This window comes from Hemiscyllium ocellatum, chromosome 7 (assembly GCF_020745735.1).
Source record: "Hemiscyllium ocellatum isolate sHemOce1 chromosome 7, sHemOce1.pat.X.cur, whole genome shotgun sequence".
NCBI lineage: Eukaryota > Metazoa > Chordata > Chondrichthyes > Orectolobiformes > Hemiscylliidae > Hemiscyllium > Hemiscyllium ocellatum.
In genome coordinates this window covers 48,183,439-48,209,505 of record NC_083407.1, presented here as the reverse complement: position 1 = coordinate 48,209,505, position 26,067 = coordinate 48,183,439, and the positions used below count along the sequence as shown (strand labels likewise).

The 26,067-nt window shown below is 42.6% G+C and overlaps 1 protein-coding gene across 1 annotated transcript in view; it reads right to left on the bottom strand.

Annotated features, from left to right (window-relative positions):
* Positions 1–3,839: 3,839 nt before the first annotated feature.
* spc25 (SPC25 component of NDC80 kinetochore complex) overlaps positions 3,840–26,067 on the bottom strand; it is a 35,369-nt gene continuing 13,141 nt past the window's right edge. The window contains exons 2-7 of the mRNA XM_060827864.1: positions 20,720–20,903; positions 15,981–16,046; positions 15,744–15,890; positions 11,996–12,100; positions 11,397–11,495; positions 3,840–4,394 (exon numbers count right to left, since the gene is read on the bottom strand). Of these exons, the coding sequence (XP_060683847.1) occupies positions 4,276–4,394; positions 11,397–11,495; positions 11,996–12,100; positions 15,744–15,890; positions 15,981–16,046; positions 20,720–20,861 (678 nt within the window). The 5' untranslated portion in view covers positions 20,862–20,903 and the 3' untranslated portion in view covers positions 3,840–4,275. The remainder of the gene's footprint in view (positions 4,395–11,396; positions 11,496–11,995; positions 12,101–15,743; positions 15,891–15,980; positions 16,047–20,719; positions 20,904–26,067) is intronic.

Sequence of the window (26,067 nt, the reverse complement as noted above, 5' to 3'; positions counted from 1 at the left end):
GTCTGTGGTCAACAAGGTTTTGGAAAGAATTCTGATAGGATTTATGACTACTTGGAAAAGCATAGTGTGATTAAAGACAGTCAGCATGGCTTTGTGAGGGGCAGGCCATGCCTCGCTAATCTTATTGAGTTCTTTGATTAGATTAGATTAGATTACTTACAGTGTGGAAACAGGCCCTTCGGCCCAACAAGTCCACACCGACCCGCCGAAGCGCAACCCACCCATTCCCCTATATTTTACCCCTTACCTAACACTACGGGCAATTTAGCATGGCCAATTCACCTGACCCGCACATCTTTGGACTGTGGGAGGAAACCGGAGCACCCGGAGGAAACCCACGCAGACACGGGGAGAACGTGCAAACTCCACACAGTCAGTCGCCTGAGTCGGGAATTGAACCCAGGTCTCAGGTGCTGTGAGGCAGCAGTGCTAACCACTGTGCCACCGTGCCCCCCAGAGGAGGTAACAACTTAGGTCGAGCAATGGATGTGGTGTATGTGGACTTCAGCAAGGCATTTGATAAGGTTCCCCATGGTAGGCTCATTCATAAAGTCAGGAGGTGTGGGATACAGGAAGATTTGACTATCTGGACTGTGTTGAATGGAGTCTCACAGGGCTCTGTTCTTGGGCCTCTGCTCTTTGTAGTTTTTATAAATGACTTGAGTGAGGTGGTTGAGTAAATTTGCAAATGACACAAAGATGCCGTAGATAGTATTGAGGGATATTGCAGGCTGCAGCGTGACATAGACAGGATGCAGAGCTGGGCTGAGAAATGGCAAATGGAGTTCAACCTGGATAAATGCGAAATGATGCATTTTGGAAGGTCGAATTCGAATACTGAATATAGGATAAAGACAGGATTCTTGGTAGTGTGGAGGAACAGAGGGATCTTGGTGTGCAAATACATAGATTTCTTAAAGTTGCCACCCAAGTGGATAGGGTTATTAAGAAAGCATATGGTGTTTTGGCTTTCATTAAAGGGGGAGAGAGTTTAAGAGCAGTGAAGTTTTGCTACAGCTCCTCAAGTCCCTGGTGAGACCGCACTTGGAATATGTTGTCCAGTTCTGGTCGCCCTGCTATTAGAAAGATACAGAGGCTTTGGTGAGGATGCAAGGAAGGTTTAGCAGGATGCTGCCTGGACTGGGGGGCTTGCCTTATGAAGAGAGGTTGACTCGCTCGGATTGCTATCTCTGGAGAGAAGGAGGAAAAGAGGTGACCTGATCAAGGTAATAAGAGGCATGGATAGAATCAATAGCCAGAGACTTTTCCCTAGGGCAGAATTGACTGGCACAAGGTGTTGTAGTTTTATGAAATTAGGAGAAAGGTATAGAGGGGACATCAGAGGTAGATTCTTTATGCAGATTTGTGAATGCATGGAATGCTTTGCCAGCAATGGTTGCGGAAGCAGAGCCATTAGGGATACTTAAGCGACTGCTGGACATGCACATGGACAGCAGTGAATTGAGAGGTGCGTAGGTTAAGTGATTTAATTTACATTAAGATTAATCCTTCGCCCAACATTATGGGCTGAAGGGCCTGCACTTTTCTATGTTCTATCATTTTCCTCTTTTGGAAAGAAAATGTAAAGTATTAATTTAATACTTCAGCCATGCCTCCTTTAGCCATTCTTTTACTGTTCATGTGCCTGTGGAAGATGTTGGGATTTCTGTTTGTTCGCTGCTAGTTTTTTCCCCCTCAGTTTCTCTTTGCTTTTAGTTTGATTTTTCACATCCTCCCCAAATCCTTGGCGTTCCTGTTGATTCTAAATTGTATTTTTGGTCCTAATCTGTCACAGGAACATTTTCTCATTTTAATTTCTATTTCCTTTATTATCCAGGGAATTTTTGATTTTTTTTGTCCTATCTTTACCGTTAGATGGAATATACCTTCACTATTCTTGAATCATCTGCTTTTTGAAAGTGACCCATTGTTCACTTACTGTTTTTTTCCCCTCTTATTCCAATCAATTCTGCTCAGCTGTTTTTGGCCCATTAAAGTCAACTGTCTGTCAATAGTGTTTTCTTGCTCTGTACTGTTGCAATGCCTTCCTGAAACTTATAATACAATGATCAATCTCCTAAATGTTGCCCACTGATACTTGATTCACGAGGCTCATCTCATTTCCAAAGACCAGCTGCAATAATACATTCTTCCTTGTTGGACTGGACACACACTGCTGGAGGAAACTCTCCTGAACACTTGTGTCCCACTGTCTCTTATATTACCAGTATCTCAGTCTGAAGATCCCATTTAAAAATAACTCTATAAATGTTGGCAATTCTCACTAAGTTCCCTGCAAATATGTTCCTCTATGTACTTCCCACTAGTTGATGGTGCATAGACTAGATCAAGCAATGTAATTGTACCTTTTTGGAATCAGTGGCTCTGACAAAACTGACTCTGCACTTGAACCCCTCTGAGATATCTTCCTTCTTCAGCACTGCAATCTCTCCTTTCCTATCTTTACAAAAGAACTTGTACACAGGAATATTTAATACCCAGTCTTGCTGTTCCTTGAGCCAGGCCTTCATCATCACTAAAACATCATAATGCCACACTGCACTTGTTTGTAACTTCCCAACCTGATTTAGTATATTCCGTGCATTTACAAACATGCACATAAACTCTGGTTTAGACTTTTTCTTTGCCCCCCTCCTATGATTTTTGCCTATTAACTTACTATTCTCTATGCTATTGACAGCTGTATGACTATGTATTTTGCAAGCCCTAGTAGTCTCTTCATTTCTCTCCCATCTCCCTGTGTAGATTGTTTAAAGCCCTCCCAATGGCACTAGTAGAACACCACAAGGAACTCAGCACCAGCTATGTCAGGTACAGCCCATCTGGCCCCAAAGGCAGTCCCAGTGTGTCAGGAATCTAAATCCCTCCCTCGTTTACCATCTTTCCAGCCAAGCATTTATCTGCATTATTTTCCTATTTCTGTACTCATTTGCATATGGCACTGGAGATTACAACATTTGTGATCTTGCTAACTAACGTTCTACTTAGCTGTTTAAATTCTGATTGCAGGACCACATCCTCCTTCCTATTTAAGCCATTACAAAGTCAATGATTTTACATAACTATTAAAATACTTTAAAAAACATGACAGGCCTACACTTGATAAATATTTGAGTCTGAAATATGTTTAAGAAAAATATACTTCATTTATACTGTTTACTTGGAAACATTTTCTTTCTGCTCAGCTATACCAGTGTAATCAACTCAGCCTATTCAAGCACCATGCAATAATGCTATGTTTAAAATAAAAAGTGTAAATAATCCGCATAAATGTCTTTGGATGAATAACTTGCAGAAAACATTGTTGAAACCGGATAATGGAGAGTGACAACCAAAGTCAATAATAACTGAAAAGGCCAAATGACTGGAATTAATAACAGTTCTAGACATTTCCCTTGTTGTGAAAATAAACAGAAAGTAGCCCAATTTTAGCCTTATACCTTAAAGATCCAGAAGGAAGTGTCTCTTGAAGGTCATTTCATGGCGCATGATTCAGCTGTGATGTATCCAGCTTCTCATGGTTTATCAAGTTTGCTAGGAGGGCTTCTTGTGGTATAGTGTTTGTACCCCTGGAACATGAGGCCCAGGTTCAAGCTGCAACTGTTCCAGAGGTGTGTCATAACTTCTCTGAACATGTTAATTAGAAAAGTAGGTTAATTTATGCAACTTGCTTTTTCAGTTCTACTATGCACAACACATGCAACAACTTAGTGGTGTGGAATCATTAACAAAGTATGCTAATCTGCTCCATAAGAAATATACAAGTTAATGTGAAGCAATAGTTCAAAAATTACAGAAGAATGAACTTAAGAGTCTGATCATTTGTACCATTATTTTAATGAAAACTTTAACAAAAAAAAAATTAGTGCATAAAATGTTTCATAATAATGATTTAGTAAACAAAGAACGTGTTCAAATCAAAAACAGTGGCTGAACTCAAGGCGGACCTACACAGATTCTTCAGGGTGGGAGGAAAGTGAAGTTAACGCTACAATCAGATCAGACATTAATTATTTTATTGTTATTGACTAGCAGAACACGCAGTGGCCCAGTGCTCCTACTACTTATGTGACCATATATAACAAGCAATATAATTTTATGTGAAATAGTTGTGCACAAGTATTTTTATTTTAAAAAGGATACAATTGCTACACAGCCAAATACTAACATTGATTCAAAGAAATGGGAAAAAAAATAAACAAAGGAGAATATGTTTTCTAACCTAAATAGGAAAACCAAGAATACAACCTCAAACTATACTAATGTTGTAAAAGCTTTCCGAACATTGGCAAGAAATGCAGAGAAATTGTTGGTTTCTTTGAGTTTTTCCTGCAGTGAAGACATACATTCCAGTGGTGGCTCACATGAGGTAACTAAAATGGTAAAGAAAACCAGAGAATGTTAGCTACTGGAAATTGATAATAAATAGTATACTGTTACAATCATATTTAGGAGATTTTTCTGCTTTGTTTCCATTATCTTTACAAAAGGTAGGAGGTCAAAATTCTCTTTTGGCAACATCTGAAAGTGAATTCAAAAAATGTGGAATAGCCCCATAATTAAAAAGAAATTACCACAAAACTGGATTGTTGTAAAATTCTGACTAGATCATAATGCTCCATCTGGTCTCTCAAGAAAGTCTCTTCAGGGTGGGGCCAGTGCATTGCTGCAGTTGGCATCAAATACTCAATGCAACTGGAGATAGGCAATAGGTATACAATACATCCAAAGACCAAAAGTATGAAAAAGTTTATTCAATGTTCAACTCCAGGTGATATCTGTATGTTTTGCTATTTTAAAATATAAGTGACCTAATCGGACAAAAAGTGAGCTTGCTGCTCAATTAGTGGTCCTGGCCAAAGAGGACACTCATCAAAGGCATACGACAATTATGCCAGACGCACTGCTGTCTGGCAGAACACTGGAGGGCAAGCAGCCTGACTGTATAAAGAAGTTGACAAACCACATTGAAAACTTTGTGGTTAAGTTTTCGCATCATAAGTACTTTCATGCTTCTGCATTTGAATGTGACAGGCAGTCAGCATCACCTAGAGGAACAGAATTGCAAGACAATAGGTACAGACATAGCTAGATTCATTGTAGTTGATTGGAATTGGTTCATGCTCTGGCACAGAGCAAGGAGCTTGTTGTTTTGAGTGGTTAAGGTCCTTTCTATTCGAAAATGTCTCATCTTGTTTTGTTTTAACACATAAAGAGAAGAAAATATAAACATGAAAATAAAGGTCAGAAAACGTCAAGTCAGAACAGAGGAAAGAAATTACAACATTTGGTTTTGATTGTGATAGATTCCCAGTATAACTCTCCCAATGAGCATCTCACCTGGTCTCATTCTTCTTCATTCCTCCTGTAACCTGCGCATTCTTCCCTTTCAAATAATCCAGTACCCTTTTGAATACCTCGATTGAACCTGCTCCACCATGCTCAGTGCATTCCGGATCCTAACTACTCATTTTACGAAAAAGTTGTTGTTGTATCAATTTTGCTTCTTTTGCCAATTACAGAGTAAATATGGAGAAAATGTTCCCTCTCGTGGTATGATGGAGAACGAGAGGACAACTTTATAGACTTTCCATGATTTTGAGCATATCTATCAGATTTTGTCTCTGCTTTCTCCTTATCAATGAAAAGGCCCAATTTCTCCAATCAGTTTTTACAATTAAAATATATATCCCTGGAACCATTCACACAGGCCTTTCCAATGCCTTCACACAACTCAATGTCTGACACCCAAAACCGGACACAATACTCCAGCCCAGGTAAATCTAGAGTCTTATACGAGTTCAACATAACCTGCTTGCTCTTTTACTCTATGACCTATTAATAAAATATGGGATATTGTATAGTAAAATAGCTTCTCTCTGAATCTGTGCTGCTACCTTTAATTAAATATGCACATATATGCCGTGATCTCCCTGCTCTTGTACACCCTCTAGAGATGTACCCATTATTTTATATTACTTATGTTATTCCTATCAAAATATATCATCTGATACTTCTTTATATTGAGTTACATCTGATAAATTTTAAAACTGTACACCAAGGCTAAATCATTCATATGCATCAAAGTGCAAGATACCCAACACTAACCCCTGAGGAACAAACCTTCACCAGACTGAAACATACATTACTCCTCACTTCCTGTTAATCAACCAATTTTCTCTCCATATTGCTACTACCCTTTTAGTTCCACGAGTTCTAACTTTGTTTTCAAGTCTGTTGTAAAGCAAGTTCAAATGTCTTCTGTTACTTGCCCTCATTCAATACACAGCAGTCACAAGGTTTCAACTGATCGTCACCAATTATCTGCGCACTGCCATGTGCAGGCGTATGATCACATTTCTACTGATGAGGTCAGTGTCTGAATTAGTGGTGATGGAAGAGCACAGCAGTTCAGGCAGCATCCAAAGTGCAGTGAAATCGACGTTTCGGGCAAAAGCCCTTCATCAGGAATAAAGGCAGTGAGCCTGAAGTGTGGAGAGATAAGCTAGAGGAGGGTGGGGGTGGGGAGAAAGTAGTATAGAGTACAATGGGTGAGTGGGGGAGGGGATGAAGGTGATAGGTCAGGGAGGAGAGGGTGGAGTGGATAGGTGGAAAAGATAGGCAGGTAGGACAAGTCCAGACAAGTCATGGGGACAGTGCTAAGCTGGAAGTTTGGAACTAGGGTGAGGTGGGGGAAGGGGAAATGAGGAAACTGTTGAAGTCCACATTGATGCCCTGGGGTTGAAGTGTTCCGAGGCAGAAGATGAGGCGTTCTTCCTCCAAGCGTCTGGTGGTGAGGGAATGGCAGTGAAGGAGGCCCAGGATCTCCATGTCCTCGGCAGAGTGGGAGGGGGAGTTGAAATATTGGGCTACAGGGCGATGTGGTTGATTGGTGCGGGTGTCCCGGAGATGTTCCCTAAAGCGCTCTGCTACGAGGCGCCCAGTCTCCCCAGTGTAGAGGAGACCGCATCGGGAGCAACGGATACAATAAATGATATTAGCGGATGTGCAGGTAAAACTTTGATGGATGTGGAAGGCTCCTTTAGGGCCTTGAATAGAGGTGAGGAAGGAGGTGTGGGCACAGGTTTTACAGTTCCTCCGGTGGCAGGGGAAAGTGCCAAGATGGGAGGGTGGGTTGTAGGGGGGCACGGACCTGACCACGTACTCACGGAGGGAACGGTCTTTGCGGAAGGCGGAAAGGGGTGAGGAGGGAAATATATGCCTGGCGGTGGGGTCTTTTTGGAGGTGGCGGAAATGTCGGCGGATGATTTGGTTTATGCAAAGGTTTGTAGGATGGAAGGTGAGCACCAGGGGTGTTCTGTCCTTGTTACGGTTGGAGGGGTGGGGTCTGAGGGCGGAGGTGCGGGATGTGGACAAGATGCGTTGGAGGGCACCTTTAACCACTTGGGAAGGGAAATTGCGGTCTCTAAAGGAGGCCATCTGGTGTGTTCTGTGGTGGAACTGGTTCTCCTGGGTGCAGATACGGTGGAGGCGGAGGAATTGGGAATACGGGATGGCACTTTTGCAAGAGGTAGGGTGGGAAGAGGTGTAATCCAGGTAGCTGTGGGAGTCGGTGGGTTTGTAAAAAGTGTCAGTGTCAAGTCATTGATGGAGATGGAGGGGTCGAGGAAGGGGAGGGGAGGTGTCAGAGATGGTCCAGGTAAATTTAAGGTCAGGGTGGAATGTGTTGGTGAAGTTGATGAATTGCTCAACCTCCTCGCGGGAGCACGAGGTGGCGCCAATGCAGTCATCAATGTAGCGGAGGGAGAGGTGGGGAGTGGTGCTGGTGTAATTACGGAAGATCAACTGTTCTATGTAGCCAACAAAGAGACAGGCATAGCTGGGGCCCACATGTGTGCCCATGGCTACCCCTTTGATCTGGAGGAAGTGGGAGGATTCAAAGAAGAAATTGTTAAGGGTGAGGACCAGTTCGGCCAAACAAAGGAGAGTGTCGGTGGAAGGGTACTGGTGGGAGAGGAAAAAACGGAGGGCTTGGAACCCCTGGTCACAGCGGATGGAGGTGTAGAGGGATTGGATATCCATGGTGAAGATGAGGCGTTGTGGGCCGGGGAAACGAAGTCTTGGAGGAGGTGGAGGGCATGAATGGTGTCTCAAACGTATGTGGGAGTTCCAGGACTAGAGGGGATAGGACAATGTCAAGGTAGGTAGAGATGAGTTCAGTGGGGCAGGAGCATGCTGAGACAGTGGGTCAGCCAGGGTGGTCAGGCTTGTGGATCTTGGGAAGGAGGTAGAACCGGGCAGTGCGGGGTTCCCAGACTATGAGGTTGGAAGCTGTGGGTGGGAGATCTCCTGAGGTGGAGGGCTGCGCGTTGTGGGGTGAGAGGTTGGAGTGGGGGAGGGGGGTAGACAGGTTGAGGCAGCAGTTGGAAATGAAGAGGTCGAGGCCAGGTAATAGGCCAGCGCGGGGTGTCCAGGTGGATGCAGTGTGTTGGAGGTAGGCAAAGGGGTCCTCGGAAGGTGGGCAGGAATCCTGTTGTGAAAGTAAGCTCGGAGGCAGAGGCGACGGAAGAATTATTCGACGTCACGGCGTGTATTAAATTCATTGATGCATGGACGGAGGGGGATGAAGGTGAGTCCTTTGCTGAGGACTGATTGTTCGTCCTCAGTGAGGGGGAGGTCTGGAGGGATGGTGAAAACTCGGCAGGGCTGGGAGCTGGGAATGGGGCCGGAACCTGTAACTGGAATGGATGTGATGGTGGGGGGAATGGTGGTGGAATCATGAGCAGGGGTAGTGTTCCCCTCGGGGTTCTGGGGGGTGGGGATAGTGACAGTGGGGTCTGTGGGGACGTGTCAGCAGAATGCAGGTGAGTGGCGCTGGTGAGGGCAGAAGTGGTGGCAGGCACGGCAGTAGGGGTGGCGGAAGTCACTGAGCATGTGGCATCAGCGATGATGTGAGGGGGTGGACGTGATGCATGAGGAATTGTGAGGGGCGTTAGTGATGGTGGGAATGGCCATGATGAGGGCGGAAATGACATCATCAATCAGCGTGGGGGTGGTAGCTTCATCAGCCGCATGGCTAATGGCATCTGAGTCATTTCTGAGGCCGGGAAATCTTCTGGAATGTTTGAGGAGCGCTGGCTATGGAGGTGGGTAGATAAAAGTTTGTTGTACTTACAGTTTTTGATGTTTGAGATGGAATTGAAATACTGTTTGTTGAGAGTATGAATTCTCCTGAGGATGTCGTACAGAGTGGGTCCTTTGCAACTCAGAGATTGTGGCCCTCAGCTGAGGCAGGTTCCTAGACCTTTCCATTTCTATCTCGGGTGACCGACTCAACACACCTCCTTCCTCCCCTTCCTAGACCTTTCCATTTCTATCTCGGGCGACCGACTCAACACAGACTCCTCCCTCCCCTTCCTAGACCTTTCCATTTCTATCTCGGGCGACCGACTCAACACAGACATCTATTATAAACCGACTGACTCCCACAGCTACCTGGACTACACCTCCTCCCACCCTGCCCCCTGTAAAAACGCCATCCCATATTCCCAATTCCTTCGTCTCCGCCGCATCTGCTCCCAGGAGGACCAATTCCAACACCGCACAGCCCAGATGGCCTCCTTCTTCAAGGACCGCAGATTCCCCCCAGACGTGATCGACGATGCCCTCCACCGCATCTCCTCCACTTCCCGCTCCTCTGCCCTTGAGCCCCGCTCCTCCAACCGCAACCAAGACAGAACCCCACTGGTTCTCACCTACCACCCCACCAACCTCCGCATACAACGTATCATCCGCCGCCATTTCCGCCACCTCCAAACGGACCCGACCACCAAGGATATATTTCCCTCCCCTCCCCTATCAGCGTTCCGCAAGAACCACTCCCTTCGTGACTCCCTCGTCAGATCCACACCCCCCACCAACCCAACCTCCACCCGGCACCTTCCCCTGCAACCGCAGGAAATGTAAAACTTGCGCCCACACCTCCACACTCACTTCCCTCCAAGGCCCCAAGGGATCCTTCCATATCCGCCACAAGTTCACCTGTACCTCCACACACATCATCTATTGCATCCGCTGCACCCGATGTGGCCTCCTCTATATTGGTGAGACAGGCCGCTTACTTGCGGAACGCTTCAGAGAACACCTCCGGGCCGCCCGAACCAACCAACCCAATCACCCCATGGCTCAACACTTTAACTCTCCCTCCCACTCCACCGAGGACATGCAGGTCCTTGGACTCCTCCACCGGCAGAACACAACAACACGACGGTTGGAGGAGGAGCGCCTCATCTTCCGCCCGGGAACCCTCCAACCACAAGGTATGAATTCAGATTTCTCCAGTTTCCTCATTTCCCCTCCCCCACCTTGTCTCAGTCGGTTCCCTCAACTCAGCACCGCCCTCCTAACCTGCAATCCTCTTCCTGACCTCTCCGCCCCCACCCCACTCTGGCCTATCACCCTCACCTTGACCTCCTTCCACCTATCCCACCTCCATTGCCCCTCCCCCTAGTCCCTCCTCCCTACCTTTTATCTTAGCCTGCTTGGCTCTCTCTCTTATTCCTGATGAAAGGCTTATGCTCGAAACGTCGAATTCTCTATTCCTGAGATGCTGCCTGGCCTGCTGTGCTTTGACCAGCAACACATTTGCAGCTACTTACTGACTGTAGAGAGGTTAGGTGCCGGCGCATTGCTGCGAGCATGGAGCGGAGGATCTTGAAGGAGAACGGTTGCTGGTGTTTTTGAATCTGTACTCTGTACTGTTTGTCCTGTTCGGGTGTGAATTCTGCTGGTTTAAAGGTGGCCCGGAGTCCGTGTGGGATGAGTTGGTTAAGGAGGCAGGCACTGAGGAAGCAAATGTGGCTGTGGTACCCTGATGAGGTCATTGGCCTATTGAACAATTTGACCATGGCAAGGCCAGAACCCTATGTATATATGAGCTCCAACACATTTTTTTTGGATCAATTTCAACTACTTGGAGTACAATACAGTTGAGCTATCCATGGAAATATAAATATCACAAATGCATGCAATACTAGTCATCTCAGAATGAAACTGAAAATTCTAAGTATTTAAAGAATTTTTATTTTCACATCTACAAAGCAGTTAACATTAGGAAGAAGCTTTCAGCAAGATGCTGGATAAATATACAGTCGTGATGTTTGAAACACATTAGTGCAATAATAGGTCAGAAAATTGTATATTATTTTTGGAGGTCAATTTATATTTATGCATAACGTTTCCTTAGAAGATTAAATGATTGGATTTAAAGTCTAAAGTCTATGGGAAATGGATTTAGGAGAGAGTTGATGCATTTTAAGAAACAGGTTTGTTAGGCACAAATTATCTTCACTCATTTGAATCTGTTCTTATGCTTTCTGGAAGGTTATGCATTACTATTTTAAAAAAAGCCATACCTTCATAATTTCCTTCTTCGCTGAATTTCAGCAGAAATGTAAATGGCTGCTCAGGACTTTTATGGCTGATGCACCTGAAGATAAACTGGAGTTGTTCCCCTTTTGAAGAACCATTAAAATTAGTATTACACCACAAGACAAGTCTATAAAAAATATCTTCACAAAGAATGATTCCAAATTCAAAGATTCATGTCTTACTCTTTATAAATAAAAAGTTGCTTCTGATTGCTATCTGCTAACAGTTTGCAAAGTACAACTGCGTTTTAACTTGACACAAGTGCTTGAACCTCAGTCAAAACAGTATTAAACCTGGTTTCACCTGTTATTCTTTAAAATTTAAGAAATTCAAAGTCAAACACAATCATCATTGTAAAAGAAGATAATGGAGATATAAATGTAGCATGAACTAAATTAGACCAAACTAAATGTGTCAAATTCAAAACAGTGACTAAATCAGAAGTTTACAGAAACTGGAAATATTTGTACATAGCAACATTTTGTACAAAAACACTGAACTAAAATATTATTCTATTTGCACACGTTTCAAGCAACTCAAAGACCATGTCGTTTTTAAAAAAGAACAGATTCCTCGTTCTTACCCTGCACCCTCCGAATTTCCAGACCCATTCGCTTCTTGAACATTTCTGCAGACAAATTTAATTCCTTCAGCTTTGCTTTATTTTGATTCTTTTGTGTAGAAATTACTGTTTGCGAAGAAAGAATTAATTATTTTCATGGTTAAAAAGAACAATTTTAAATGAATAGACAATTGTGAATTATTATAGTGAAGATTATTAAATGCCACTAAATTCACAATTACCAATTAATTTGTATTTTATGCACACTGTTGCATAGAACATAGAAAAATACAGCGCAGTACAGGCTCTTTGGCCCTCGATGTTGTGCTGACCCAAGCCCACCTAACCTACACTAGCTCACTATCCTCCATATGCCTATCAAATGCCCGTTTAAATGCCCATAAAGAGGGAGAGTCCACCACTGCTACTGGCAGGGCATTCCATGAACTCACGACTTGCTGAGTAAAGAATCTACCCCTAATACCTGTCCTATACCTACCTCCCCTTAATTTAAAGCTATGCCCCCTCGTAATAGCTGACTCCATACGTGGAAAAAGGTTCTCATTGTCAACCCTATCTGAACCCCTAATCACCTTGTACACCTCTATCAAGTCACCCCTAAACCTTCTTTTCTCCAATGAAAACAGCCCCAAGTGCCTCAGCCTTTCCTCATATGACCATAGCAGGCACCATCCTGGTAAACCTCCTCTGCAACCGTTCCAGTGCCTCCACATCCTTCCTATAGTATGGCAACCAAAACTGCACACAATACTCCAGATGCGGCCGCACCTAAGTCTTATACAACTGCAACATGACCTCAGGACTCCGGAACTGAATTCCTCTACCAATAAAAGCCAGTATGCCATATGCCTTCTTCACAGCACTATTTACCTGGGTGGCAACTTTCAGAGATCTATGTACATGGACACCAAGATCCCTCTGCTCATCCACACTACCAAGTATCCAACCATTAGGCCAATACTCCATCTTCTTGTTACTCTTACCAAAATGAATCACTTCACACTTACCTACATTGAACTCCATTTGCCACCTTTCTGCCCAGCTCTACAGCTTATCTATATCCCGCTGTAACCTGCCACATCCTTTCTCACTGTCAACAACTCCACTGACTTTCGTATCATCCGCAAACTTGCTCACCCAACTTTCTAGCCCCACCTCCAGGTCATTAATAAAAATGACAAACAGCAATGGTCCCAAAACAGATCCTTGCGGAATACCGCTAGTAACTGCACTCCAAGATGAACCTTCACCATCAACTACTACCCTCTGTCTTCTTCCAGCCAGCCAATTCCTAATCCAAACCTCTAACGCACCCTCAATGCCATACCTCCGTATTTTTTGCAGTAGCGTACCACCTCCTTAGTCACCTTCTCAAAGAATTCAATAAGGTTTGTGAGGCACGACCTGCCCTTCACAAAACCATGCTGACTATCCTTGATCACATTATTCCTATCCAGATGTTCATAAATTCTATCCCTTACAATTCTAAGACTTTGAGTAAAAAATGAGGTCTGCAGATGCTGGAGATCACAGCTGAAAATGTGTTGCTGGTTAAAGCACAGCAGGTTAGGCAGCATCTCAGGAATAGGGAATTCGACGTTTCGATTCTAAGACTTTGCCCACAACAGAAGTGAAACTCACCGGCCTATAGTTACTAGGGTTATCCCTACTCCCCTTCTTGAACAAGGGAACCACATTTGCTATCCTCCAGTCTTCTGGCACTATTCCTGTAGACAACGAGGACATAAAAATCAAGGCCAATGGCTCTGCAATCTCTTCCCTTGCTTCCCAGAGAATCCTAGGATAAATGCCATCAGGCCCAGGGGACTTATCTATTTTCACCCTTTCCAGAATTTCCAACACCTCTTCCCTACATACCTCAAAGCCATCCATTCTAATTAATTGTGACTCAATATTCATATCGGCAACAATGTCCTGTTCCTGAGTGAATACTGACAAAAAGTATTCATTCAGTGTCTCTCCAATCTCTTCAGCCTCCACACACAAATTCCCACTATTATCCTTGACTGGACCTATTCCTACCCTAGTCATTCTTTTATTCCTGACATACTTATAGAAAGCCTTTGGGTTTTCCCTAATCCTACCAACCAAGGACTTTTCATGTCCCCTCCTTGCTGCTCTTAGCTCTCTCTTTAGATCCTTCCTAGCTACCTTATAACTCTCAATCGCCCCAATTGCATATGCAATTGGAAACAATTTATTAATTATTTTTGTCTAAATCAACATCATTTGACTTAATATGCCTTGCTACAATTGTACATTGCTTTGCCAAAACCAGCTGAAAATGTGTTGCTGGTTAAAGCACAGCAGGTTAGGCAGCATCTCAGGAATAGGGAATTCGACGTTTCGAGCATAAGCCCTCCATCAGGAATGAGAGAGAGTAGCCAAGCAGGCTAAGATAAAAGGTAGGGAGGAGGGACTTGGGGGAGGGGCGATGGAGGTGGGATAGGTGGAAGGAGGTCAAGGTGAGGGTGATAGGCCGGAGTGGGGTGGGGGCGGAGAGGTCAGCAGAGGAGATGACCTGGGGGGTGCAGTGAGAGAGAGACTCACTGAAATCCTTGTAGAGGGAGGAAGAGAGCTTCTTCAAGGAAGGCATCCTTGCAAGAGGATTCGCAGTAGGTTAAAATCTTCGAGTAAAAAATGAGGTCTGCAGATGCTGGAGATCACAGCTGAAAATGTGTTGCTGGTCAAAGCACAGCAGGTTAGGCAGCATCTCAGGAATAGGGAATTCGACGTTTCGTTTGTCAAAACCACATTTGAGTACATGTATTGTTTTGGTCTCCGTGCCCTAGAAAGGGCATACTTGCCTTAACAAAGCAATACAAAGGCTCAGTAGATTAGTTTTTGTTTTGGAAGGTTTGCCAAGTGACATGAGGTTGTGTAAACTAGATCTACTGAGATGGGGTTTGGCCAGGTGAGGAGGGGTGGAGGAGGGAGTGTGACAGAGTGAGAGAGATAGAGAGAGAGAGTCTGAGTGAGAGTGAGTGAGTGAGACAGTGAGTGAGGGAGTGAGAGACAGATATAATGGCATAATAGCACTGAATTAATAATCTATAGGCCTAGATTAGTATACAAGGGTCAAAGCTCATTGTGGTGGCTGATTGAATTCAAATTCCATCAATAAATCTGGAATATAAAGTTTGTACTAGAATTATAAATCATGAAACTATTTATGAAAATAACATCTGCTTTATTCTTACGTGGCCTATATGTGAACCCAACTCCACAGCAAAGTGGTTGACTCTTAACTGTCCCTGAAACAGTCTATTGCACTACTCAGTTCATGTGCACTCAAAGATGGGCAACCCATGTTAGCTTTACCAGTGATGCTTGCATCCCATGAAATAAAAGAACTCTGCTTGAAAGAATAAGATGTGATCTAAGTGAAACATATGAGATTCTGAATGGAAGAAGGGGTAGAGTGATTGATTCTTCTGGCTGAGGAATCATGAACATATAAACAGTCTCAGGATAATGAATTTATGATTTGTATGAGGAATTTCTTCACTCAAATCATTGCGAACCTTTAGAACGCTCCACCCTAGTGAGTTGTGGATGCTCGATCATTGGATAGATTAAGGTAGAAATATATTTGGTTACTCAAGTAGTCAAAGTATGGGGAGCAGGTTTAAGGAGCTGTAAGGTGTATTCCTGCTCTTATTTCTTGTGTTCTAAGTATAGTCAGGTTACTCTTCTCCACCCACCATCCAAATCACATTGTACGTACATTCCTGCTTTTTGCCAAGTCCTTCTTTCAGCTTCTTGATTTTTTCTAATACATCCTGCTTTTGCCTTTCGATATTTTCACAATTTTGGCTGATGCTCTGCAGTTCTATCTGTGTTTTTTCCAGGAATGCATTCTGCTCAGCAATAACTGCAAATAAAAAAAACAGACAATTCCCTTAGTGATGAGATGATTCAGCTGAAATATAGAACTGCAGTAAATTAGTACGTTAAGGAATACCCTTTTTAGTTAACTGGATCTTTTCACACATCTGTTTCTCCTCTTCATATATTTCTATGCATCTGTCTGTAAAATAAGGAACAATTGAGATATTTCTGTATAGATGATATAAAACTCACTCAAATTAGTCATCTGGAAAGAGTAGGCTTAATGCTGCATTTTTTTTAAAAAAAAAGGCAAGATCACACAATCAAATAATATCTTTTAAAAGCTGCACATCAAGGCCTGAGTTTTTGACAGGACTCCAGAAATGTTTGCACCAATAATGGAGTTTGATCCTAAATACACTAACAGCTAAACCTGTACTAAGCAACAGAGGCTCTAAAAACCAGAAAAACTACACACAAGTATACATACAACTGTTGTGGTTCTGTTCGCCGAGCTGGGAGTTTTTGTTGCAAACGTTTCGTCCCCTTTCTAGCTGACATCTTCAGTACTTGGGAGCCTCCTGTGAAGCGCTTCTGTGCTGTTTCCTCCGGCATTTATAGTGGCTTGAATCTGCCGCTTCCGGTTGTCAGTTGCTGTCCGCTGCAGTGGCCGATATATAGGGTCTAGGTCGATGTGTCTGTTGATAGAATTTGTGGATGAGTGCCATGCCTCTAGGAATTCCCTGGCTGTTCTCCGTTTGGCCTGCCCTATAATAGTGGTGTTGTCCCAATCGAATTCATGTTGTTTGTCATCTGAGTGTATGGCTACTAGGGATAGCTAGTTGTGTCGTTTCGTGGCTAGTTGGTGTTCATGGATGCGGGTTGTTAGCTGTCTTCCTGTTTGTCCTATGTAGTGTTTTGTGCAGTCCTTGCATGGGATTTTGTACACTACATTGGTTATGCTCATGCTGGGTATCGGGTCCTTTGTCCTGGTGAGTCGTTGTCTGAGAGTGGCTGATGGTTTGTGTGCTGTTATGAGTCCTAGTGGTCGCAGCAGTCTGGCTGTCAGTTCAGAAATGCTCCTGATGTATGGTAGTGTGGCCAGTCCTTTGGGTTGTGGCATGTCCTCATTTTGTTGTCTTTCCCTTAGGTATCTGTTGATGATATTGCGCGGGTATCCGTTTTTGGCGAATACCTTGTATAGGTGTTCTTCTTCCTCTTTTTGTAGTTCTGGTGTGCTGCAGTGTGTTGTGGCCCTTTTGAATAATGTCCTGATGCAACTTTGTGTGTGTTAGGCTGGTTGCTTTCATAGTTCAGGACTTGATCTGGGTGTGTGGCTTTTCTGTATACTTTTGTGGTGAATTCTCCGTTCGGTGTTCTTTGTACCATCACGTCTAGGAATGGGAGCTGGTTGTCCTTTTCTTCCTCTCTTGTGAATCGGATTCCTGTGAGTGTGGTGTTGATGATCCGGTGTGTGTTCTCTATTTCTGTGCTTTTAATGATTACAAACGTGTCGTCCACATATCTGACCCAGAGTTTGGGTTGTAATTTAGTTAAAACTGTTTTTTCTAACCTTTGCATTACTGCTTCTGCTATGAGTCCGGAGATTGGTGAGCCCATGGGTGTTCCACTGATTTGTTCATATATCTGGTTGTTGAATGTGAAGTGTGTTGTGAGGCACAGGTCCAGTAGTTTAAGTATGCCGTCTTTGTTAATAGGTTCAGCGTCCTGTTGTCCGTTATGTATGTCCAGCAGGTTGGATATTGTTTCTCTGGCTAAGGTTTTGTCAATTTAAGTGAACAGTGCCGTTACATCAAATGAGACCATGATTTCTTCCTTGTCTATGTGTATATTTCTGATGATGTCCAAGAATTCTTGTGTTGACTGTATAGAGTGTCTGGATCCGCTGACCAGGTGTTTCAGTTTCTGTTGTAGCTCTTTAGCCAGTTTGTGTGATGGCGTTCCTGGTAGTGATACTATGGGCCTGAGTGGGATGTCTGGTTTGTGTACTTTAGGTAGTCCATAGAATCTGGGAGTGTTGTTGCTTTCCGGTTTCATTCTTTGTAGGTCAGTCCTGGTTATCTGTCCGCTTTTTTGTAGATTCCTCAGTGTGTTGTTTATCCTATTGGTGAGCTGTGGAGTGGGGTCAAACTCCATCTTTTGGTAGGTGTTGGTGTCGGCAAGTAGTTGTTCTGCCTTTTGAATGTAATCCAATTCACTAGAGAGGAAGAAAAGGACAACCAGCTCCCATTCCTAGACGTGATGGTACAAAGAACACCGAACGGAGAATTCACCACGAAGGTATACAGAAAAGCCACACACACAGATCAAGTCCTGAACTATGAAAGCAACCACCCCAACACACACAAACGAAGTTGCATCAGGACATTATTCAAAAGGGCCACAACACACTGCAGCACACCAGAACTACAAAAAGAGGAAGAAGATCACCTATACAAGGTATTCGCCAAAAATGGATACCCGCGCAATTTCATCAACAGATGCCTCAGGGAAAAACAACGAAATGAGGACATGCCACAACCCAAAGGACTGGCCACACTCCCATACATCAGGAGCATTTCTGAACTGACAGCCAGACTGCTGTGATCACTAGGACTCATAACAGCACACAAACCATCAGCCACTCTCAGACAACAACTCACCAGGACAAAGGACCCGATACCCAGCATGAGCAGAACCAATGTAGTGTACAAAATCCCATGCAAGGGCTGCACAAAACACTACATAGGACAAACAGGAAGACAGCTAACAACCCGCATCCATGAACACCAACTTGCCACGAAACGACATGACCAGCTATCCCTAGTAGCCATACACTCAGATGACAAACAACATGAATTCGATTGGGACAACACCACTATTATAGGGCAGGCCAAACGGAGAACAGCCAGGGAATTCCTAGAGGCATGACACTCATCCACAAATTCTATCAACAGACACATCAACCTAGACCCTATATACCGGCCATTGCAGAGGACAGCAACTGACAACCGGGAGCAGCAGATTCAAACCACTATAAATGCAGGAGGAATCAGCACAGAAGCACTTTTAGGAGGCTCCCAAGCACTGAAGATGTCAGCTAGAAAGGGGATGAAACGTTTGCAACAAAAACTCCCAGCTCGGCAAACAGAACCACAGCAACGAGCACCCGAGCTACAAATCCTCTCACAAACTTTGAATACATACAACTCCAATTTGAGGGCCATTGTAGCACTTCACTTACCATTATTTTCTGTTGTTAATTAGCACTCTATACAAGATTGTTCTTGCATTGTTGCATAGTACATTGATGACTTTTTTGAATTCTGTTCATTGCTTTTGTTGGTAAATTTTAGAGTCCATTATTAAGGATGAGATTGTGGAGTATTTGGAAGTGCATGGTAAGGTAGGGTTAAGTCAGCATAGTTCATTCAAGGGGAGGTCATGCCTAACAAATCAATTAGAATTCTTTGAAGAGGTAACACCCAAGTTAAACAAAGGTGAGCCAGTGGACATGATCTATTGAATTTCCAGAAGACTTTTGACAAGCTGTCATAAAGGAGGTTGCTAAATAAGATAAGTGCATGGTGTTAGGGGTAAGGTTCTTATATGGATAGAGCATTGGCTGACTGGCAGAAGGCAGAGAGAAGAGATAAAGTGGTATTTTACAGGATAGTAGCTGATGAGGAGTCCCCAAAGGTCTATGTTGAGACCAAAACTATTCATATTATACATCACCATTTGAATGAAAGAACTGAGAGCATTTTTGCTACATTTACAGATGACTCAAAGATAGGTGGAGGGACAGTTCATGTTGAGGAAGCAGAAATGCTGCAGAAAGACTCAGACAGACAAGGAGAGTGGGCAAAGAAGTGGCAGACGGAATACAATGTGGGAAAGTGTGAGGTTATCCACTTTGGTAGGAAGAATATTCCAAACAGGGAAAAGCTTTGGAAATCTGAGGATAAACTGGCTTTGGAGGGAGTCTGGGGGAGGCAGACAAGAATGATCCTGGGAATGAAGGGCTTATCATATGAAAAGTGATTGAGGACTCTGTATTCAATGACGTTTAGAAGGATGAGGGGATCTCATTGAAACTTACAGAATATTAAAGGGTCTAGACATAGTGGACAGGGAGATGCAATTTCCACTAGTAGAGGAAACTAGGACCTGAGGATATAGCCTTAGAGTGAAAGGATGGCCCTTTAGAAGAGAAATGAGGAATTTTTTAAATCTGTGGAACTCATTGCCACAGCAGGCTGTGGAGACCAATCATTGAATATAAGCCAGTGATAGGTACGTTCAGGACTGGTAAGGGGATCAAGGGTTACGGAAAGAAGAGAGGAAAATGGTTGTAAAACATAGCAGCCATGATATGGTACAGCAGACTTGATGGGCCCAATGGCCCAATTTTTCTTGGTCTAATCTTCCTTATAAACACATCATTTGGTGGTACCATACACAGACAAAGTCAGGTTCCAAATACACACTTTGAATACTTTATATCTCCATAACTTGTAACTCCATCCACTCTGCTAATCCCCAGTGCAACCCCACAAACTAGTGTTAAGCTACTTAATGTGAATAGAACACTAATTTGAATTCAGAAATTTTATAATTTTTTGTGATTAGGAACATAGGAAACTTGTGGCAAATTTCTTCAATTGTACATACAGTTGGTTTTTCTACATGTGTTTCTTCATCACAAATTGGCTTTAAGCGATTGAAGAATGAAAACTTTCCTTACCTGTGTTGGCTACAACACAGTTAAATGAAGTGGCTGTTGTGCAACTCTCTTATGACATGAGATTGCACAAGAATGGAACTATTGAGTCATATTAGAAGACTGTAGCTGATAAAATACAAATGTACCTTCTGTGATTTTTAAAGATTCTCTGTACTTCTGTTTAAATCCTGCTGGATTATAGTTTTCCCATAAACTCAAAAATTTGATCCTGGTTTCATTTAGCTTTTCATTTAGCTGACATTGCGCATCTTCTTGGAAGATATCCATTAATATAAAGCAAATTATTCTGTTCTTAAAAATGTTTTACACCTGTAAATATGAAAGGAAATTAATTAATTGATAGAGTCTATATTCATTAAGATATAAAGATTTTTCAGATCACTGTCACCATATTACAATAAACTGTGGTACTCATACCACTGCATCAATATGCTTAAAAAAAGTCAAAGGCTAAATCATGCAAAGGTAAAAGCAGTTCAACAGCTACACAGGACATAATACATTGCTATGAACATTTTAAAAAGACTTTAAATATTTTCCAACTATGATGGATATTAATAAGGGATGGATATTCTTTAGGTTCGGTGTGGGGTAATGAAAGCACTGAACAAATGAATGAAGCATTCTTAAAAATTATATATTTCATAAATAGATTTTCTCTAAGTGTTCAAGAGGAGTAACGTAAATTATATGACAATATTGAGAACTAGTCCATTGAACTAGTCCTTTGGAATTCATTGTTTTGTATTTTTTGTGTGAAAAACTCACTATGAAATAGGCAAGTTCTTGCTGGGATTATATATGAAAGATCAAAAAGCAAAAGGGTGGACTCTTATATTGACCCAAAATGAGAAATACCTTAATTAGCTAGCTGGATATTTAAAATAACCGAATGGTGGTTACTATGCAAGTTCAAACCTAGAGATGAGAAATTCTCACTGATCAGTAATCATAAAATGTCTTCCTGTATTGTCATTTGCGTAGATCCTGTCTGGGTGATTTTTCAGTGAACTGAAATGCAATCCAGAATTTAGCATTAGGCAGGTCACCAGCACACACACTCACCTCAGTAGACGAGCAATGTTAAAGCTTTTAACATTGCAATGCATTTGACCATTTTACTTGGTCAGCCAAAGTAAATGTTGCAGGATTGATATAATATTTAGTTCACTTTCATAACATAGTCAATCCAGATAGAACGTTTCCTTTGAAGTATTATCAATTTCAAAGCCTTTGCTTTCTCAAAATGTTATTTTAATATGGGTTACATAGAACTTGAGATTTGCCAAACATTTTCAGAAAGAAATAAGCACAAAAAGTTTTTTTTCAGTTAGACACTTCTTGCAAGAAATAGTTGATTCCTTCTGAAATGATGTACAATTCCCTATGCGTGGAAAACATTGAAAAACAATGCAACTATTTGACATTGAATATAACCCCATTAAACACAAAACAATGTTATTACAAGATCAAAACTGGAAAACAAACTAATAACAACCAAAAGGATGCTGTAAATCAGAAGCAAAAAACAGAAATTGCTAAAAAAAAAGCTTACAGGTCTGACAGCATCTGTCAAAAGAAATCAGAGTTAACTTTTGGGGTCAACGTTTGGACCCTTCTGAGGAAGGGTTGCTCAACCTGAAATATTAACTCATATCTCTTCATTGATGCTGCTAGACCTGCTGGGTGTTTCGACTTATGTCTGCTTTCGTTCCTTATTTTACTTCACTGGTATACACAGACATTGAGATCCCTTTGCATACCCACATTTTGAACTGTCAGTATTTAATCACTGCTGTGCCTTTTTGTTCTTCACGTGAAATGCATTCCTTCACATTTATCCATGTCATTTCACATAAATACTTGTTTTTGCCCACATACTCAATCTTAGTCATACTGGAGCGTTCACGCATCCTCCTCACAACTTTCAATCCCACCCATTTCATCAGCAACCTTGTAAATATTGCATTTTTCACACAACTCACAATTCTACCTAGTTCTGTGTTGTCAGTAAACTTGAAAGTATTGATTATTATCTCCAAATCTTGTAATTCCTGCTTTCACCCTCACTTCTTGGCGAATTTCTCAGTGATTTGCTTTCTCTGACTCTTCTCAGTGAATCGGTATCTCTTCTTGATAATTTTCTTTTTCATTCTAATGCTTTCTCCCTCTCGATGACAAACTCCCTTCTTCACCCACTCGGTGATTTTCTCACTCATCTTCTCCTTGGAAAATTGCTCTCAGCTTGGTGATTTTTCCTTTCTCATCTCAGCGATTTTTCCTCTTTGTCTTCACATGATTTTCTCATGCTCTATCTTTTTTAGATTATTTTCTCTCTCGTCCTTCCCTCTTGGTGATTGGCTCTCCTTCTCAAACCTCTCAGTGCTCACTCTCACATTGAAACATGGGATCTGAAAATAGAGGCCACTTGGCCCTCGGAGACTGGTGTGCCAAGAACAGAAAACAAAACACACAAAAACTAGAAGGTCATTCAGCTCTTTACAACACAGCCACTCAATTTGATCATGGCTGACCCTCAGGTAATGTACATGCTTTCTCTTCATAACCCTGATGCCCTTTAACATCTAAAATAAAAATCAATCAATCTCTTCCTTGAATGTATTCAGTGAGCCTGCATCCACAGCTTTCTGTGCTGCTAATTCCATAATTTGACCACCCTTTCAGTGACAAAAAGTTTCCTGATCTCAGTCATAAGATGACCCAGCCTATATTGTAACTGATTGTTTTTGACTGAGACTCCTCAGCCAGGGAAAACACCCTTCCCACAACCATTCTGTCTAGCCCTGATAGAGATTTATAGCTTTCAATCAGGCCCTCTTTCATTTCTCTCACCTCTACTGAATACAGACACAGTCAAACCAATCTCTCCCCATTCAATAGTCCTAGCATCCACAGTACAGCCTTGTGGACCTTTGCTGCATTCCCAATGGCAAGTGTATCTTGCCATTTTTCAGTCAGGAGTCGAAAGCAGCACAGAATATTCCACAAATGCAGTCTCACCGAGTCCCACTAAACCTGTAGTGAGGCACCTCTACTTCGGAGTGCATAACTTCTTGCAATGAAGACAAACTTACTATTTGCCTTTCCAATTGTGATCTGTGGTTGCTTGTTTACTTTCAACTGCTGATGTACAACAATACCCAGAGCCATGTACACACACATCTTCAACTATGTCAGTCAAATAAAACTGTTTTCTTGTTCTGCACATGGAAATGTAGCCCTTTACAGTTACCCATATAATACCCCATGTCTATCTTTGCCCACATACTTGTTGATAACACTGAAGCCTCTTTGTAACTGCAGTACAACCCTCAAGCCCATTAGCATTGTCAGCAATCTTGTAAATATTGCATTTTCCATATAGCCCACAATCCTACCTAGTTCTGAGTCATCAGCAAATACAGAAGTATTAACTCCTTTTTCTCTTTCCTCAGAAAATTATCTCTCTCTCCCTCACTGAGCACAGTGACTTTATATCTCACCCACACCTTGAGATGAGATTTCTCTCTGCTCGCTACTTTGCGAAATCTCTCACCCTCACTTCTTGGTGAATTACTTTCAGCAGCTCCTTTTCTTCCTCTCTCATTCCTCTTGGTCATTTTTGTTCTCTCACAGTGGATTTCATACCATCTCTCCTTAGTCATCTGCTCTCACTCACCTCCTGTCGACGATTTTCTCTCTCCGACTCGACTCTTAGTGAATCTCTCTTCATTTTTTGATTTGCTGTCTCTTGCCCCTCAATAATTTTGCTTCTTGCCCTTTGTCTCTTACCTTGGTGATCTATTCCCGCTCTTCTCTTACTTTCTTACTAGAAACCAACCTCTTTGTCCTCTCAGTGATTTTCCCTCTCTTTCTAAGTGATTCTCCTTCCATCCCTTTTGAAAGATTTTCATTCTGTCACGACACTCTCAGTGCTCTTCCTTCCCTTGTGGTGATTTTCTCACTCTTCTCAATCATTTTCTCTCTGGGTTTTTTTAAAATCTTTGTCTTTTCTCTCTTACCCTGTCCTATCACAGATTCTCTCTCTTAGATGTTCCTCTCACTGAATCTCCCTCTTGGCAATTTGCTCTTTCTAACTGGCTCCTATCAGCAATTTTCTCTTGTTCACTGCTAAGAAATTTTCTCCCTCTGTCACCTCTCAAGGAATCTCTCCTTTCAGTGAAAAGTTCTCTCTCAATCTTCTTTTTGATTTACACACTCCTCTCAGTGATTTTCTCCCACTCTCAAATATTTTCCTCACTCTCTCACACCCTGCCCAGTGATATGCCCTCTTTCTGTCCTCAGTGATTTTCTCTACCCCTTTCTTCTCAGTAATGTTTTCCCTTTCTATGGAAGCTTTCCATGCTTTCAGTTTCCTCCATGATATACCCCCTACTCTGTCATCGTGCTTCTGTTTTTTTTGTCAGCTTCTTCACTCAGTGATTCATGCTAATGGAGTCAGAGAGATGTACAGCACAGAAACAACTCAGTCCAATCATCCATACCTACCAGATATCCTAAATTAATCGAGTCCCATTTGCAAGCACTTGGTCCATATGATTCCAAACTCTTCCTGTTCATAAACCCATCCAGATGCCTTCTGAATGTTGGAATTGTCCCAGCTTCCAACGCTTCCTCTGGTAACTCATTACATACACACACCACCCTCTGCATGAAAATGTTGCCCCTTAGATCCCTTTTAAATCTTTCCCCTCTATCCTAAACCTATGCCCTCTAGTCCTGGACTCCTCCACGCCAGGTAACTGATTTTGTCTATTTACGCAGTTTACACACATGCCCCTCATGATTTTATAAGCTTCTATAAGGTCACTCCGACACTCCAAGGAAAACAGCCACAGCCTATTCAGCCTCTCCTTCCAACCTTGATAACTTCCTTGTAATTCTTTTCTGAGCACTTTCAAGTTTTACAACATCCTTTCTATCGGAGGGAGACCAGAATTGTGGCTCATTTTGGCAATTTGTTTACTCCTCTATTCTCAGCACTTCATCCCCCTACACTTCTCAATAAATTCCTCTCATGGTATCCTCTTGGTGATTTTCTCGCTCCATCTCTTCTCAGGCATTTTCTCTCCCGGTCTTCTCTCAGCGACGCTTTCTCCTCTTGGTAATTTTATGTTTGACTCTCTCTGCTCGGAGAATTTTTCTCACTTTGCTCTCACTATCCTTTTGGTGATTTGCTTGCTCTCTCTTCCCCTCTCGGCAATAGTCTCACTTGTTCTTGTCTCGGTGAATCGCTCCAATTGGTGATATACCATTTTGTCTCGCAGTGACTTTCTCTCTTGCGATCCTTGGTGTCATTTTGTCTCTCTGGAATTTTCTCGCTTACTATCTCCTCAGTCACTTTCTCTCTCACTCTTGGCTCTCAGTGAATCTTTTTCAGCATGTCTCACTTTCTCAATCTCCTCAGTCCTTTTCCCTCTCTCTTCTCAGTGATTCACTCTCCTCTTGGTGA